Below are 17,139 nucleotides of genomic sequence, written 5' to 3'. Positions count from 1 at the left end.
TTTAGTGGTGCATGTCTCTTTGACTCACCGAGTACACTCTTAGCTATCATTTTTAACTTTGATACCATCTTATCCCATGTTGTATTAGAGTCATCGTATATTTCACCTAATGCTTGTACTTCTACCTTCTCTTTAAATATATTTTACTTCCCATCTTTTAACTTCCACCACTTAATTCTAGGAACTGTATATATTTTCTTTCTATTGATACTATGTTTGAGGCGTATATCCAACACTACTACCCTATGTTGGGTAGTTAAGATTTCTCCAGGGATGACTTTGCAATCTTTACAAATCTTTCTATCCTTCTTCCTAACCATAAGAAAGTCAATTTGCGATTTATTATTTCCACTTTTGAATGTGATTAAGTGCTCTCTTTTCTTAAAAAACGTATTAGCTAATATAAGGTCATATGCTATCGCAAAATCTAATATATTTTTTCTTTCCTCATTCCTCGCTCCAAACCCATAACTCTCATGTACTCTCTCATATTCCTTATTTTCACTTCGACATGTCCATTTAGATCACCTCCTATTAAAATCATTTCATTTGATGGAATATTTTGTAATATTTCATTTAAGTCCTTCCCAAACCTTGATTTGGTAGCTTTATCTAATCCTACTTGTGGTGCATATACGCTAATTATGTTCATAGTTTCTTTCGCCACTATTATCTTAAGGGTTATAATTCTATCCCCTTTTCTAACTACTCCTACAGCTTCATCCTTTAACAAACTATCTAGAATAATACCCACTCCATTTTTTGCTTTACTCTTTCTAGTGTACCATAACTTAAAATCTGAGTTCTCTATCATCTTTGCCTTCTCACCTGTCCATTTTATCTCCTGTACACACAAAATACTAATTTTTCTCCTAATCATCATATCTACTACTTCCATTGATTTACCAGTGAGAGTTCCTATGTTCTATGTTCTAAATCGTAGATTATTAGATTTTTTTATCATATTTGTTCTTATCCAACCTATGGTGTGAGAACTCTTGCCTATTTAACACTACACCTAAGTTTTCATGGAGATGTAGCGGTTCTTGCTGAGACGTTACAGTCGGACCCTGTAACGCGAACTCTTGCATATTTATCACTAGTCCCGAGTTCTGGAGATGTAGTGGTCCTTGCCGAGACGTTACAGTCGAACCCTGCAACACGTTCCTTTCGGGGAACAACCTAGCATTAGCACAATAGTTTAATGGATTCATTCATTGAATATTTGACATAGTTTGACGCTGACTGGCAACCTAACGCAACCCTCCTCCTTTATCCGGGCTTGGGACTGGCTATGATCGGTCGTCATGGGCGGAGTTCCCACCCGAAGAACCAAAAGTGCAAAATCTATTTATCACTACACCCGAGTTCTGGAGATGTAGCGGTCCTTGCCGAGACGTTACAATCGGACCCTGCAACGCGTTCTTTCCGGGGAACAACCTAGTATTAGCACAATAGTTTAATGAATTCATTCATTAAAAATTTGCCATAGTTTGACGCTGGTTGGCAACCTAACGCAACCCTCCTCCTTTATCCAGGCTTGAGACCAGCTATGACCGGTCATCATGGGCGGAGTTCCCACTCGAAGAACCAAAAGTGCAAAATCTATTTTGGAATTCACAATCATTGCCATCTTTAGGTTAAAGGAGGCAATCAGAAGTGAGTTTGCCTTCTTTATACTTGATAATTTCATCGAGCTGATAAGGTTTGTTGATATTTGACAAGCATCTCTGGCTTCCATATACTAATCTGGAATGAGTGAATGACTAATTTCATTTGTTACATTTCTCTAGGGTATCAGATTTTGCGAATGATTGATACTGGTTCCAACAGAGCATCCATGGAGTCCCTTGCCTGTGGTAGAAGAAAAGGTGATGTCCTACACCTCTACGTCTTTCACACACCATCTAATTTCTCCTTTGATTTGATAGTGTAAAATTACATGTTAGAGAATATACGATCGAAAGAGTACGATAGGGGGAGAGGAGTGAACATCGCTTTTTAAAAATACTCTTTTTTTTTAAAACAAAGTAATGTAGCGGAAAATAGAGACTTGTTAAGGTTACTTAGTCCGAAGCCTAGGTCGACTCCTACTCTAAGATCCGTGATCCTTAATCACACCGTTGGGCAATCCACTAAAACTCTTCTTTCCAAAATTTTTGGAGAGAAACAGATCGTATAATGAAATGTGTAAGATAGTAACAGCCTACTATCTTATTTGAAATAGAGTACAAAACAAGCTAATTAAAAATATACCGACACTAGATGTAGGATGGAACTCGGTCGGTACGTCTTGAGTTGAGCAGCAGCTTGTTTGGTGATGAGTAGCAAACTTGTCGTACGAACAGGAGCTATGCACAACAATGAACAAAGAGCAGATGTACAGTCTCAGACCTCGAGCTTCACTTTTATAAGAATCGTCAACATTCGGTCTACAGATCCTTGGGTTCGGTCGACCGAACCCATTCCCTTCTTTCTTCGTTGACATCTGATGCTGATTCAATCTTCAGACATTAATTACATTTAATGGTTTGGTTGACCGATTCCTTTGCCCGGTCGATCGAACAATGAACTTCCCTGTTCGTCGAGATTTACACTTAATGTGCCTTTAATGTGATGATCATTCGGTCGATCGATCCTTGTGTTCGGTCGACCGATCAAGTTGGCTTCCCATGTCTGTTTCTGATCGAACTGATCTTTGCCACATCATCAGTGTTCGGTCGACTGATTATTTTGTTTGATCGATCGATTATTTTGTTCGGTCGACCGATCAAGCCTGGATCGGATGTTGCTCTGTTTTGGTCTGAACTTGTCTCTGATCTAAGTTAGCCTTGTTCGATCGACCGATCAGGCCAGACCTGCAAAACAGAGTTATACTGAATATTCTTACAAAACAGAGATTAGTACAGTAATATATGATGCATGAGAAGTATTAGACAGTAGAACTGTCTTGGTCTCAACTTGGAAACTTTCTCGATTTCTTCAGTTGGATCAGCGACCTTAGACTGTTCCTATCAAGAACATGACCTCACCGTCGCTCCTCCAGTTACTTACCTCAATCTACCTGCCAAACATGATCCTCCAGACATGTTTGAACTTTACCGTTTAGCATTGGATCAACCACCCAAGATTTTCCCTCGATCTACAGTCCTCCAAACCTATCGAGCTTCTCCGCCAAGTGTCAAATCCTCTCGACCCACTTGGTCTTTCCGCCTGGCTTCAACGATCTACTAAGCCTTTCCTGCCTAGCCTCCAACTAAGACTTCCCCGATTGAGTAAATAGTCTGCACACTCAGTCAACTTGTTAGATCACAACAAGACTTAACTTGAACCTTTGACAACATCAAAACTTATGTTTGATTTTGGTGCACCTTGCACCAACAATCTCTCCTTTTTTGATATTTGACAACCAAGATTTACAGTTAAGTCAATATATGCAAACATATAAGTAAACAAGTATTTAATTTTCACTTAACTCCTCCTAGTTTAACAACCCCTCTTGAATTATTATTTGTCCTCCTTTAACATGTATCAAAAATAGGGGAAACAACGTCAACAAGTTCTAAGTTTGTCACCAAAGAAATGCCTTTGAAAAGATTCTCAAGGTATGCATTTAGGGTGAAATGAACATGATTCAAATATAATTTGAAAAACATGTGTTAAACATCTGAAAAACATGATTCATAATTTCCAAAATTCTTTTGCAATATCATTATTAAATATTTTCAAGAACCTCTAGAAAACAATTTTCAAAACTATATCAAAGCTAATTTAAAAATATTTTTCAAGGAATTTTCAAAGAATTTACTAGGTAAAATTTTTCAAAAAGACTTAAAATAATTTTTTGCAAAACCAAGATATATAAGTATTAATGCTTGTAAAATTTTTAAAATTATTTTCAAAAATCAAGGAAATAAGAGTTTCTTAAAAATATTTTTTTTTAAAACAAAGTTTTGTAAAGAGTTTTTTTTTTTGTTTAAATTATGATTTTTCAAAATGTTTTCATAAAGTATGAATTTGAAAAATGTTTTTAAAAGATAATGCTTGAACTATGTTTAAAAGAGAACATTTTAAAGTCAAAACTTTTTAATTGAAGATAAAAATAATTTTTTAAAAATATATTTTTCAATTTATTTTCTCTCTCTTAACCAGACATTCTTTTAGATATTCTTATTATCCACAATGAAGATATTCCTATATATGTCTAAGGGTCATCGTTGAATTAAAAATTTAAAGATATACGTAGCGAATAATAATTTATATATAATACACTCAATCAATAATCAATCAATATTTTAAAAAATATTTATAAATTTTCAAAAACCTTTAGAAAAATATTGTTAACTGACTTTAGCATCTTACTTATTCTAAATTATCAAATATGGTAATCCTATAATTGTGTGAGATGACTTTATTAATTTTAAGTTGTAATTTGAATTGAGTTTGTATTTTAGTTGAGCTTGAATTATTTTAAGTTAATTTTGGATTAAATTGGATTTAGTTGATATTAATGGCAACATAATTATTATTTTGTGAATTAATTGAATTTATAAATTTTTTGTTTAGTTTAGAAATTTTAAGGTTAATTGTTAAAGATAATTAGTTAATTAAGGGTTAATTAAGTTAGTTGGGTTAAGAATTGATTTTAATAGTTATGATTATAGGTTGATTTTTAGATTAATGATTAGTTTAAACTTAATTTAAAAGATAGTTTCAATAGATTAATTAATATTTTGAGTTTAATTTAGTATGATTATTTTATATGTTAGTTTATTTTTAATTAATTAAGGATTAAAAATTTGATTTATAATTGTTAGATTAATTATTGCTTATTTCAATTAAGGTTGATTATTATTTTAATTGTTGATATAAGTTTCATAATTAATAGTTATGAATTAATTGGTTATGAATTCTTATTAATTAAGGATTAATTTAATTAGTTTCTTAGGCATTAATTAGGTAAAGATTTAAGAATTAGTTTTATTTAATTTTGAAAATTTAATTTTATTTAAGATTAAAGTACTTAATTTGTTGATTAAAATTAAGATTTCAAGAAATTCATTAAAATTAATTAAGTGTATTCAGTTAAATTGTAAAGTTAATGATTAATTTAATTAAGTTAAACTTATTGATTTAATATTGGTTAAGGTTAAATTAATTTATTTATTGATTAAAGTCATTAAAGATTAATTATCTGTATTAAGTTAAATTGGTTAATAATTAATTTAGTTTTAATTTAAGGCTGATTTAGTTTGTTTTAAATTACATTTAAGTTAATTTTAGTTTAGTTTAAATTCAGTTTAGTTTAATTAAATTAAGTTATTATATTAAGTAAAGTTAAATTTAGTTTAATTAAATTAAGTTTAGTTTAAATTAAGTTATTTATATAAGTTTAAATTAATTTGAGTTTTAATAAAATTTGAATTATATTTTAATTACGTTTTAAAATAATTTTAATTAAGTTTTAAAAATATTTTTAATTAAGTTTTAAAAATATTTATAATTAAGTTTTAAAAATATTTTTAATTAAGTTTTCTAAAATATTTTTAATTAAATTGAATAAGTATTTTGAAAAAAAATGTTTTTGAACCCATGTTACATTCAAACTTAGCTCTGGGTTAATCAAGCAAGCTTTCTAAGGAAAAGTTTTCAGTTCAGTGGCGAGACATATGACCTTTTTGTATATCAACGGTGAACCGCTTGCTGAACATTTTCCAAAATAGTCTTGCCCAACAAACTTAATACTAAGTTTTGGTCTAACTAGTCCATGTTTGACTGGGGTAGCTTCGGTCAAATCTACTAAGTCTAATGCATCAGGTAGAATGCACAAGATTCAGCCTAGACATGCCTTTGACAAAGTTTCCTTGACGTACTATCATGCCAATCCATTCCGGTGCTATGTTATTAGGGTTTGGTAAACCTTTTTAATTAACCATTCTAAGCAGTAAACCTAATCCTAAGCATGCATAGTAGATCAAGTTGGTTGAATCATTTTTCTATTTGCTCCCTCTTAGTATAACTTAGATATGGTCTATCTAAGTAGTGAATTTGACTCTTAGAGATTAAGTAAAGATTTGGTTTAATTGGTTTGATTAAACATTTTATTGGAACCCATGTTTGGACTTGACTTCTAATATTTTGACTGATTAAAGACAGATATGATTTGTTTGTTTTATTTGGTTTATAGTCAAGTCCTGATTTGTTGTACACAGCTCGTTGCGGCCCAAGTACCATATTTAGACATTTGGATCCCAGTTCGAATTTTTCCAAAGTGTTCTTGAGTCGCTCGACTTGTCCTTTCAAGTTGGAATTTTCTTCCTCAAGTTTTGTAACTTTAGTTGAAGTTCCAATTTGAATTTGGTTAGTCGAATCACTCAAGTTAACTGGCTCCTTAAGGTGGTCTATTTTCTTACGTAGCAAATTATTTTATTTTTCAAATTTTGTTAATTTTTTAAACAAACATTTAACTACTTTAAGTAAGCTTGATTTGTAATAAAAAGTTACCATATTGGGACCTTCAGAAGCGGATGGGGATCCGTGGCTTTTCTCAGACTTGATGTCGATCTCGGACTCGGTGTCGGTCTCAGACTCGTACTCTTCCTCGGACTCGGAACCTTCTGTTGGTGCAATCGACCTCCATGGTTTTAATGTCAGACAAATATGTTTAAGTATGGAGCTTGATCAAGAGAAGTCCTAGTTGTAGGCTAAGCAAGGAGAGAAATGTCGGTATGTCGTGGAAGCCAGGTGGATAGGTCTGGAGGACCTGATCCCTGGGTAGCCGAATACTGAGTTCTAGTTGTAGGCTGGGCAAGGGGAGAAATCTCGGTATATCGTGGAAGCCAGGTGGATAGGTCTGGAGGACTTGATCCCTGGGTAGCCGAATACTGAGTCCTGGTGAGTGAAGCCAGGTTGAGAAAATCCTAGGGGGTGGTAACCTTAGGTAACGAGAAGTCTTGGAGGAGTGAACTCCAAGCAAGGTTGATTGGATGGTTTCCGGTCGACCGTGCGCGGTCGACCGGACAAGCGGATCTCGGTAAATCTAGGTTTAGGTTTATCATTGTATTCTGTATTACTATTATTGCTGTTGACTAATGTAGTATTGCAGGAAAAGTCTTAGTGGATCGGGCGATCAGACACTGAGCAGGTAAAAGTCCAAACAGGTCTGGAGGATCAATGTTTGGTAGGTAAGTTGAGGTATGCAACTGGAGGAGCGACAGTGAGGTCGGGTTCCTAAAGGGAACAACCTTAGGTCGCTGATCCAACTGAAGAAATCGGAAAGGTTTTCAAGTTGAGATCAAGACAGTTCTACTGTCTATATTACTCATGCATTATATTACTGTGCTAACCTTTGTTTTGCAGGAATACTGTTTAACTCTGTTTTGCAGATTCGGCCTGATTGGTCGACCGAACAGGAGGATCCGTCGACCGAACCAGCTTGACTCAGACCAGAGATCAATTCAGACCAAAGCTAAGCAGAGTCTGATCAAAGCTTGATCCGTCGACCGAACCAGGGATCGGTCGACTGATCCAATCAGTATTAATGGAGCATTAAATGAAGATCTCAGCAGATTTCGGCGAACAGGGAAGGAAGCTGTTCGGTCGATCGAAAAAATGGTTCGGTCGACCGAACCATTAAAGATTAGTTAATGCAGATTTCTGAGCCAACGTCAGACTCCGGCCAGGAAGGAAGGAGGGAGCGGGTTCGGTCGACCGAACAGTGTGATCGGTTGACCGAACGCCCAAGGCCTATAAAATGAGGCTCGAAGTCTGAGGCCAGTAAGACTTTCTGATCAACTCAAGTTCTATTCTGCAAGCTGTTCGTGCTTCATCAACTCTGCAAGTCATTCCGATAGTGTCGACCGAGCTTCGACTTTCAAATCTATTGTCGGTATCTTTTATTTTGTATTGCACTTAAATTCATTTAAGATAGTAGGAGTGTTACTATCTGTACTATCTTTTATCTTAAACATCTTTGTATCTGTACGATCTGCTTCTTTCCGAGGGTTTCAGAAAGAAGAGTTATAGTGCTTTGCCCATTGGTGCGGTCAAGGCCCGTGGGCCTTCGAGTAGGAGTCGAGCTAGGCTCCGAACGAAGTAAATAACCTTGTCTCGTTTATTATTTCCGCTGCACGATTCTGATTTAAAAGTAAAAGAAAAGTTTTAAAAGAGTACGATATTCACCCCCCCCCTCTATCGTACTCATCCGATCTATCACCTTCGTTTCTTGCCATAAGGACAAGATGACTTGAATGCTTCGGTTCTTCTGCATCGGACTTGTCGGAAGATGACTTCTCACATTGCTTTGAGGGTCTTCTTTCTTCGTGTTGATTTCAGATTTTCCTCCTTTCGGTTAGGACATTCCTTTTTGAGATGCCCCTTCTTGTTGTATCCGTAATAATTCATTTCTGATTTATTTAGTGTCTGGTTGATCAGTGTCCTGTTGGTGCTCCTTTTGAACTTCTTCTTTGTTAGTAGTTTTTGGACCATGTTGACCAGCTCCTCTTCATTGATTGAGTCTGAGTCAGTCTCACTTCTGGTTCAATCTTGGTTCTAGTCTTGGTTTCTTTGCTTGATTCTGCATACAAAACTATACCTTTCTCGATTTAACCCATATTAGATTGTTCATGTAATTCTAATTCACAAAAGACTTCATCTAACTTAAGAATGGAAAGATATCTTGAGATTTTATATGCATTTATTAATGACGCCCATAAAGCATTTCTCGAGAAAGCGTATAATGCGCACCTTATTGTGTCGCGGTTCTCTAGGTTATGTCCGATTAGATGTAGGCCGTTTAGTATGTCTTTTAGTCGAGCGTGTAGTTGTGTGACCGTTTCTCCGGGAAGTATTTTAATATTAAATAAATTATTTAATAATAAATCTTTTTTATTTACCTTCGATTCGTCGGTTCTTTCATGCAACTTTATTAGATGATCCCAGAGTTCTTTTGTATTTTTGTAGAGCCCGACTCGATTCAGTTCCTCCATCGTTAGGCTGCATTGAATGATGTTGATTGCTTTGTAGTTCAGTTGCGCCTTCTTGATCATCAGAGGAGTTTAGTCTTCTGATTCTATCGGCTTTCCATCTACCATCTGAGGAGTGTAACCTTTGAGTATCGTGAACTAGAGTTCGATGTCGGATTTGAGGTAGCATTCCATTCTGTTCTTCCAGTAGCTGAAATTCTCTCCATTGAACAATGGAGGGCGAACAGTGATGTACCCTTCTTGGTACAAGTTTGACATCTTTACTAACAAAGAAAAAAGCAAGGAAGATTTCCAAGACTCTCGTCTTGAGATTAATAGTGCGGGATAAAGAATTTTAAAAAAAATCTTACTTAAAAATTAAGAGAAAATACTTTTAAAAAAGTATTTTTAAAATTGTTCGAAAAATGGTTAAGTAATTTCAAAGCTACCAGACTCTGATACCAATTGTAGGATCAAAAGAGTGCGATAGAGGGGGGAGGGTGAATATCGCTTTTTAAAAACACTCCTTTTCTTTTTACAACAAAGTAACACAACGAAAAATAGAGACTCATTACGGTTACTTGGTTTGAAACCTAAGTCGACTCCTACTCCAAGGCCCGTGGTCCTCGATCACACTGTTGGGCAATCCACTAAAACTCTTCTTTTCGAAAATCTCGGAGAGAAGCAGATCGTACAATGAAATGTGTAAGATAGTAATAGACTACTATCTTACTTGAAATAGAGTACAAAACAAGCTAATTAAAATTATACCGACACTAGATGTAGGATGGAACTCGGTCGGTACATCTTGAGTTGCGTAGTAGCTTGTTTGGTGATGAGTAGCAGACTTATCATACGAATAGGAGCTTGCACAGCAGTGAACACAGAACAGATGTACAACCTCGGACCTTGAGCTTCATTTTTATAAGAATCGTTAACTTTCGGTCGACTTATCCTTGGGTTCAGTCGACCGAACCTGCTCCCTTCCTTCTTCGCTGAGATCTGATGCTGATTCAATCTTCGGACATTAATTACATTTAATGGTTTGGTTGACCGATTCCTTTGCCCGGTCGATCGAACGGTGAACTTCCCTGTTTGTTGAGATTCACACTTAATATGCCTTTAATGTGATGATCGTCCGGGTTACCGATCCCTGGGTTCGGTCGACCGATCAAGTTGGCTTCCCATGTTTGCTTCTGATCAACTGATTTTTGCTACATCATTAGTGTTCGGTTGACCGATCCTTTGGTTCGGTCGACCGATTCTTTGGTTCAGTCGACCGATCATGCCTTGATCAGATATTGCTCTACTTTGGTCTGAACTTGTCTCTGATCTGAGTTAGCCTTGTTCGATCGACCGATCCTCTTGTTCGATCGATCCATCCTCCTGTTCGATCGACTGATCCTCTTGTTTAATCGATTGATCCTCCTATTTGATCGACCAATCCTTCTGTTCGGTCGATCGATCAGGCCAGACCTGCAAAACAGAGTTATACAGAATTTTCTTGCAAAACAGAGATTATCACAGTAATATATAATGCATGAGAAGTATTAGACAGTAGAATTGTCTTGGTCTCAACTTGAAAACTTTCTCGATTTCTTCAGTTGGATCAGCGACCTTAGACTCTTCCTATCAAGAACACGACCTCACTGTCGCTCCTCCAGTTGTTTACCTCAATCTACCTGCCAAACATGGTCTTCCAGACATGTTTAAACTTTACCGTTTAGCATTGGATCGGTCACCCAGGGCTTTCTCTCGATCTATGGTCCTCTAAACCTATCGAGATTCTTCATAAGTGTTGAATCCTCTCAACACACTTGGTTTTTTCGCCTGACTTTCACGATCTGTTAAGTCTTTTCTGTTTAGTCTCCAATTAAGACTTTTCCGGTTGAGTAAATAGCCTGCATATTCAGTCAACTTGTTAGATCACAATAAGATTTAATTTGAACATTTAACAATATCAAAACTTAGGTTTGATTCTGATGTACCTTATGTTATCTTATTTCACACATTCAAATGAGTTTCTATGGAAGATACTCTGTTATCCTTGATCTTCTGAATGATGCTTTTGCCATATGATAACAATTTAAGGAAAATCAAGACTTCAGTGCTTGTCAACACATGTAAGAGGGCGTCGATGTTGGTTGAGGTGGGGGCATTGGCAGGGGCAAGGATAACTAGAAATAGGGATGATAATTTTTCCTGTGAATTTAGGATTTCACGGGGAAAATTTGAAATAGGGATGAGAATTCTCGATTTTTCGAGGATGGGACGGGTATGAGAATACTATCATCATCCTTGAACCCGTCTCGAATATTATTTTTAATAATATTAATAAATAATAATATGATTTTTTAAAAAAATATTAATAATAGTGTTAATATTAATATTAAAAACTTTGAAAATATTATTAATAATAATATTATTAATATTGATATTAATATTAATATTAATATTATCATTAATAATAATTATTAAATAATAATAATAATAATAATAATAATAATAATAATAATAATAATAATATAAATTAAATTTGGAAATGAGACGGGGATGAGGATTTGATCCCCGTGGGTTCGGGTTCGGGTTTGGAGAATCTCCGAACCCGAAAAAATGAAAATGGGACGGGAATGAAAATGACAAACCCGTCCCCGTCCCCGTCCCGCCCCGTTACCATCCCTAACTAGAAACACGAGGGCGAAGCAACCAGAGTGAATAAGGGGGTCATGACTATGGAGGTAGAGGTTGGCCGAGCTGATTGACATGATGACCATGAAGGTGATGGAGACAAGTTGGCGATTGAACTTGGAAGTGGGGGGTTTGTGCGGGAGTAGAGCCGATGGTAGGGAAATAACTTTCACCCCATAGAAGCTTTCATTTGTCGTTCACTATGATTTTTCATCCAGGGAAAAGATTTTCAAAGTTATTGCCAAAGAGCAAGCTCCCACAACTCAGTTCTCAGTTATTGAACCATGGTTGTCTTGAAAACAAATCTAGAAAGATTGGAAAATATAAAATTGTCATGAACAATATAAAAGTTCTTTCTAACTACCATCAAATTCTAGAAAGATTAGAAAATATAAAATTATCATGAACAATATAAAAGTTCTTTCTAACTACCATCAAATGCAATAGCAGAGTTGGATATTGAATACAAATTAAAAAGAATTTGCATGTCTCAGGATGTAGCGTAGACGATGGACGCATGATATTTTTGACGTAATGGTCAAAAGTCAATTATCAGGGACTGACAATTTGAGATTTATCCTACCATGCGTCTATGACCTGTGTATTTATATTTATCTCCCTTCATATTCATGAGGCCGACATTAGGGGCCGCTAAGATTACGGATCTAATTTTTTTAAAGAATTTGTAATATTAATTCATAAATGATCTTTTATAATAATTAGGGGATAGACAGATGGCCCGAAAAAAAATTCTAATTATTTTTTTTTGATAAATTTAAACTATCATTAAATATTTTTTTTTTTCAAAAAGTAGGTTGTTTCATCTTTAGTTTTTTTAAAAAAAATTTATATTTAAAAAAAAATAAAAAAAAAATTTATCATAACCTTCCCCTCTAATAAATTTTGTTAAAAAAATTAACACTAAATATTTATTTTATATCTTTGTATATATAGGAAATCCAGCTGTACAGATGGGAGTTGGAAGGAAGGCAATTACTTCCAGTTCCTGCCGAATCTGGGAGGAAAAAAAACTATTAAAAAAAATAAAAAATCCGCAAATAGATTCCTAAATTCATCTGTCCATTAGATAAACAGAAGAATGGAAAGCATTCACCTTTTTTTTTTTTTTTTAAGTAAGCAGAGGTACCGTGAATTTTTCTACAATTTTCATTTCCATCCGCTCAATTAAACAGGGCTTAAGTGAAAACAAATTTGTGCCGAAAATAATAAAGCCAACGGATTGAATGCATCATCTACCTACCCACAGACATCAGAGAGCAGGGTCATATCCCAAAATTTTCCATTTTAATCTTCATTCTCATCATCTACGACTACAAAAGGGATAAAAAACTGTAATTTTAGCCTACTGTAGAGTTCAATAGATCTTCTCCTCTGGAGAAGTTGTGTGTGTTTCTTCAGTAATGGCCACAATGTCTCAATGCCAAAGGCAGAGGCTGCCTTGTTTCTCACTGGTGGCCAAAGATCTGTTGGATTTGGAGAAACATTTTGAATTCTATGGAGCATACCACAGCAACCCAGCAAATGTTGTAATCCACAGCCTCTTCATCTGGCCGATCTTCTACACCTCTCTTATCCTCTGCCATTTCACCACTCCAATCTTCTTCCTCCCTGCCTGGCTTGGAGGGGAGGTCCTGGCTCTCGACCTTGGGTTTGTCTTTGTGGTGATGCTTGGACTTTTCTATGTGTCGATGGACCGGAAAGCTGGATCCCTTGCTGCTGTTCTTTGCATCCTCTGCTGGATTGGTAGCGGCTGCCTTGCGAGCCAGCTTGGTTTTTCTCTTGCCTGGAAGGTATGATGACTTTGCGTAGTCAGTCAATGCATGATTTCTTCAATATTACTTCTCAATATCTTTGGCATTGCTTCTAGGAAGTTTCATATTCATATGCTCGCATGCTCGATCGCATTTGAATGGTATTTATAAGTTACTTGCAACAGCAACAGCTGATCAAACATTCCTCTTCCCTGCAATTAAAACAATAGCAATCTGTCAGATTCGAGAACCAACCTGACTTTTTGAACTTCATAAATATGGACCAGGTAACTCGATATGAAATACCATAAAATCATAAGGTCAAAGAAAACAAGATCCAAAATTCCATAGGACTTTTACAAGATCATAGATCTTGTTCCAGCACATGAGTTTATTCGTTCACTTTCCCCAGAGCATGTCAATGATAAAGTAATAACATCAATTCTAATGAAAGGTAAGTAACTAACTTGTTTTGACTAGAGCATTCAAGAGCTTTGTTTCTACAAAATGATTTGAAACTCATTTTTTAGCGAACTAACTTGCACAGCAAATTGTAAGGGCACTGCACAAAACCTTCACAATTTCAGAATCATTTGTGTTTGATATATAAAACAGGTTTAGTACATGTTATTTAGTATTTAATAAAGCATAACAACAGATCATAATATAGAAGATTATGTCTTTGATGCTTTATGTTTTGTCATCCTAATGAACAAGATTACACATCGAATTAGAAGCTAATGTATGCTTGAGTTTTCTAGTCTAGCTGAAACGTAATGATCATGGGATTCTCCCATACAGGTTGTTCTGGCGGCTCAGCTACTTTGCTGGACGGCGCAAATTTTAGGTCACCTACTCTTTGAGGTACTCCCTCGTAACTTCATCTCCATTTTTTTTATTTTTTTGCAACAAGACAATTGTTGATTAGAAACAACTGGACCTATATTTTTTTGTGTCTGGCAGAAAAGAGCTCCAGCTCTCCTTGACAACCTTGTGGAGACCTTACTGACAGCTCCATTCTTCGTTTTACTAGAGGTAATTACCAAAATTCTATATTTTTTTTGCAACTATGTTGCATGGAAACAACTAACACAGGTTCATAAGTCCAGGTTCTGAAAAATATATGTGGATACGAACCATATCCTGGTTTTCATGCAAGTGTCAAAGTAAAAATTGAGGATGCCTGAAGGGATTGATCGATAAACAAGGGGAGAACACCTTTATCCGTCTGCTTGCATACTTAGATAAACACAATGTTGATATAGATTTGTTTTTTCTCTTCATCCTTGCAAATGTTATATTAATCAGCTTAACATTGAGATATTGCACTAGAAAAGTAAATAACAATATTGTCTACTTTGAACACTTTGAAAACAATTGAAACTTGAAACTTCTAATGCTGCAAATCTGAGAAATTGGCGCAACATCTACCTGTACTCTTTCCTATTTATTTGTTTAGTTGGAAAAAAATAAAAGAAAATGAGAGCTTACCTCTTGCTTTCTTAAGAGTTCCATCGTGGTAGATCCCATGATCATCCATATTGCAAGTACAGACTGTCATTGATATTGTGTAAGTTGTTTATCCTCCCAGTACACCAGACAACATTGCAGTCTATTTGCCAATTTGGAAAATTTCAACAGATTTTAATCCATAGTAACACTTCAAGAAAGTTGCTTGCGGACAGCAAAGACAACATTTCCGATCCTTTATATGGAATCTCTCAGACTAAAAGAACCAGTATTCCGAAACATCAGTCTGATAGTATAGATCATCCAGGTCAAAGTGAATATCGACTAAACAGCCACATCGATCCTTAAACCAGGCTTCCTCTTTGGCATGAAATTAAAAATCTCTTTGCCATCAGTATCTAACAGAGTAGAACCAATCTCCTTGATGACACCTCTATCATCCATTAACTTTCTCACCTGCTCTGCTCGACGCCACTCTCCTCTTGAAGCATAAACATTGGATAGCAACACATAATCACCGCTAGCATGATTCCTCATCCTCAGCAATTCTTCATTAGCTCTCTCAGCCAACCTGACATTGCCATGAATCCTGCAAGATCCAAGCAGTGCCCTCCATATTATTCGGTTCGGCTCAATTTTCATATGATCTATAAATTCAAATGCTTCTTCCAGTAACCCTGCACGCCCAAGTAGGTCTACCATACAACCGTAATGCTTAACATTTGGCTCGATCCCGTACTTATTCTGCATAAGATAGAAGTATCTTTTTCCCTCTTCGACCATCCCACCATGACTACAAGCAACCAAGACACCCACAAAAGTGATCTCATCTGGTCTCAATTTCATTCCAATCATGTTCTCGAATATATTGATTGAATCTCGAAAATGTCCATGCACAGCTAGCCCTCCGATGATCGAGTTCCAAGTGGACAGATCCTTTTCCCTCATGCCAACAAAGATCTCTATGGCTCTTTCAATGCTCCCGCACTTTGCATACAGGTCTATCAGAGCATTGCTGAGGCGTATCGAAATCCTGCCTCTGGAACACATTTCCATCAGGGAACCATGTATCCTCCTACCGACATCCATAACACCAGCATCAGCACAGGAAGACAGCAAGCTCAGCATGGTAACCTCATCAGGCTGCTCTCCAGCAAGATGCATTTGTTCAAACACCTCCAGTGCTCGCCTGTGCTCGCTGCAGTGCACGTAGCCGGCAATCATCGCATTCCACGACACAACATCCTTCACAGGAACTTGATCGAACAACTGCCGGGCCATAGCCATCTCCCCCTGTTTAGCATACGCAGTGATCATAATATTGCAGGAGATCAAATCCTTGGAGGGCATCTCCTCAAACAACTGCCTTGCAACGCTCAGCTCACCTCTTCTCGCGTATCCCGCGATCATCGCGGACCATGCGACGACGTCGTGTCGCGCAGGTCCATCGAAGAGCGCAGACGCTGCCGCCAAGTCGCCGCAACTGGCGTGCATGTTGATCAGGGCGTTCCTGACGAAGGAATCAGACTCGAGACCGGATTTTGTGATCTTGGCATGAAATTGGGAGCCCAGGAAGCTCTCGGAGAGCTTGGTGCAGGCGCGGAGTAGGAAAGGGAAAGTGATATTATCGGGCCTCACGCCGGCCCTCTCCATGCGGGAGAAGAGGGATATGGCGGCCGAGGGCGTCCAGTGGGAAGCGCCGCGTATGACGGTGTTCCACATGAAGAGGTCCGGGTGGGGGATCTGATCGAACAACTGGAGGGCGTAGGTCACGGCGCCCGCGACGGACACAGACGACGAGAAGAGCAGCTCGCCGAGGGAGGAGGCATCTGAGAGGAAGCCACGGACGACCATAAGGGCGTGCATTTGCTTCAGGGAGCGGAGAGTGCGGCATCGCCGCCATACCGCCGGCTGTCGCCGCTTGTCGCCGGATTTCCGTATCATGACGAGGACGAGCGAGGAGACCGTCGTTCCTATTTTCTTAACCCTTGATAACTAAAATAGTTTAACGCCGCCCCAGTACGGTTGATGTGAACGGTTGATTTTCACATTGGCCGCTTTGGAATTCACAAAATCACTCGTGATGCGCCTTCCGATTCACTTTCCTTGCTAGCTGGTATCTGAGACCTGACTAAAAAAACAGAGCCCATATTCTCTCTGATCTGCGATTCTTGAGTTTTTTTTTCTGCTCTCTTTGGTAATTTACATCTTGAATCGCAGTTGAAATTCTATTAAAATTGATTATA

General features: G+C 37.1%; 2 protein-coding genes across 2 annotated transcripts; one reads left to right on the top strand and one right to left on the bottom strand.

Moving 5' to 3' along the window:
• Positions 1-12,795: 12,795 nt before the first annotated feature.
• LOC122041272 (pentatricopeptide repeat-containing protein At5g15300-like) lies at positions 12,796-16,910 on the bottom strand. Its single transcript, XM_042600907.1, has 2 exons — positions 14,915-16,910; positions 12,796-13,635 (listed from the first exon to the last, which is right to left on the bottom strand). The coding sequence occupies exon 1, from the start codon at positions 16,835-16,837 to the stop codon at positions 15,218-15,220; it is 1,620 nt and encodes a 539-aa protein (XP_042456841.1). The 5' UTR covers positions 16,838-16,910; the 3' UTR covers positions 12,796-13,635; positions 14,915-15,217.
• On the top strand, positions 13,073-13,581 carry LOC122043719 (2-hydroxy-palmitic acid dioxygenase MPO1-like). Its single transcript, XM_042604313.1, has 2 exons — positions 13,073-13,462; positions 13,540-13,581. Exons 1-2 carry the CDS (start codon positions 13,073-13,075, stop codon positions 13,579-13,581), a joined length of 432 nt encoding a protein of 143 aa, XP_042460247.1.
• Positions 16,911-17,139: the final 229 nt, after the last annotated feature.

The sequence above is a fragment of the Zingiber officinale genome, chromosome 2A (assembly GCF_018446385.1).
Source record: "Zingiber officinale cultivar Zhangliang chromosome 2A, Zo_v1.1, whole genome shotgun sequence".
In the NCBI taxonomy this organism is placed as follows: domain Eukaryota; kingdom Viridiplantae; phylum Streptophyta; class Magnoliopsida; order Zingiberales; family Zingiberaceae; genus Zingiber; species Zingiber officinale.
The sequence above is the reverse complement of the archived record's forward strand: the minus strand, read 5'-3'. Positions and strand labels throughout refer to the sequence as shown.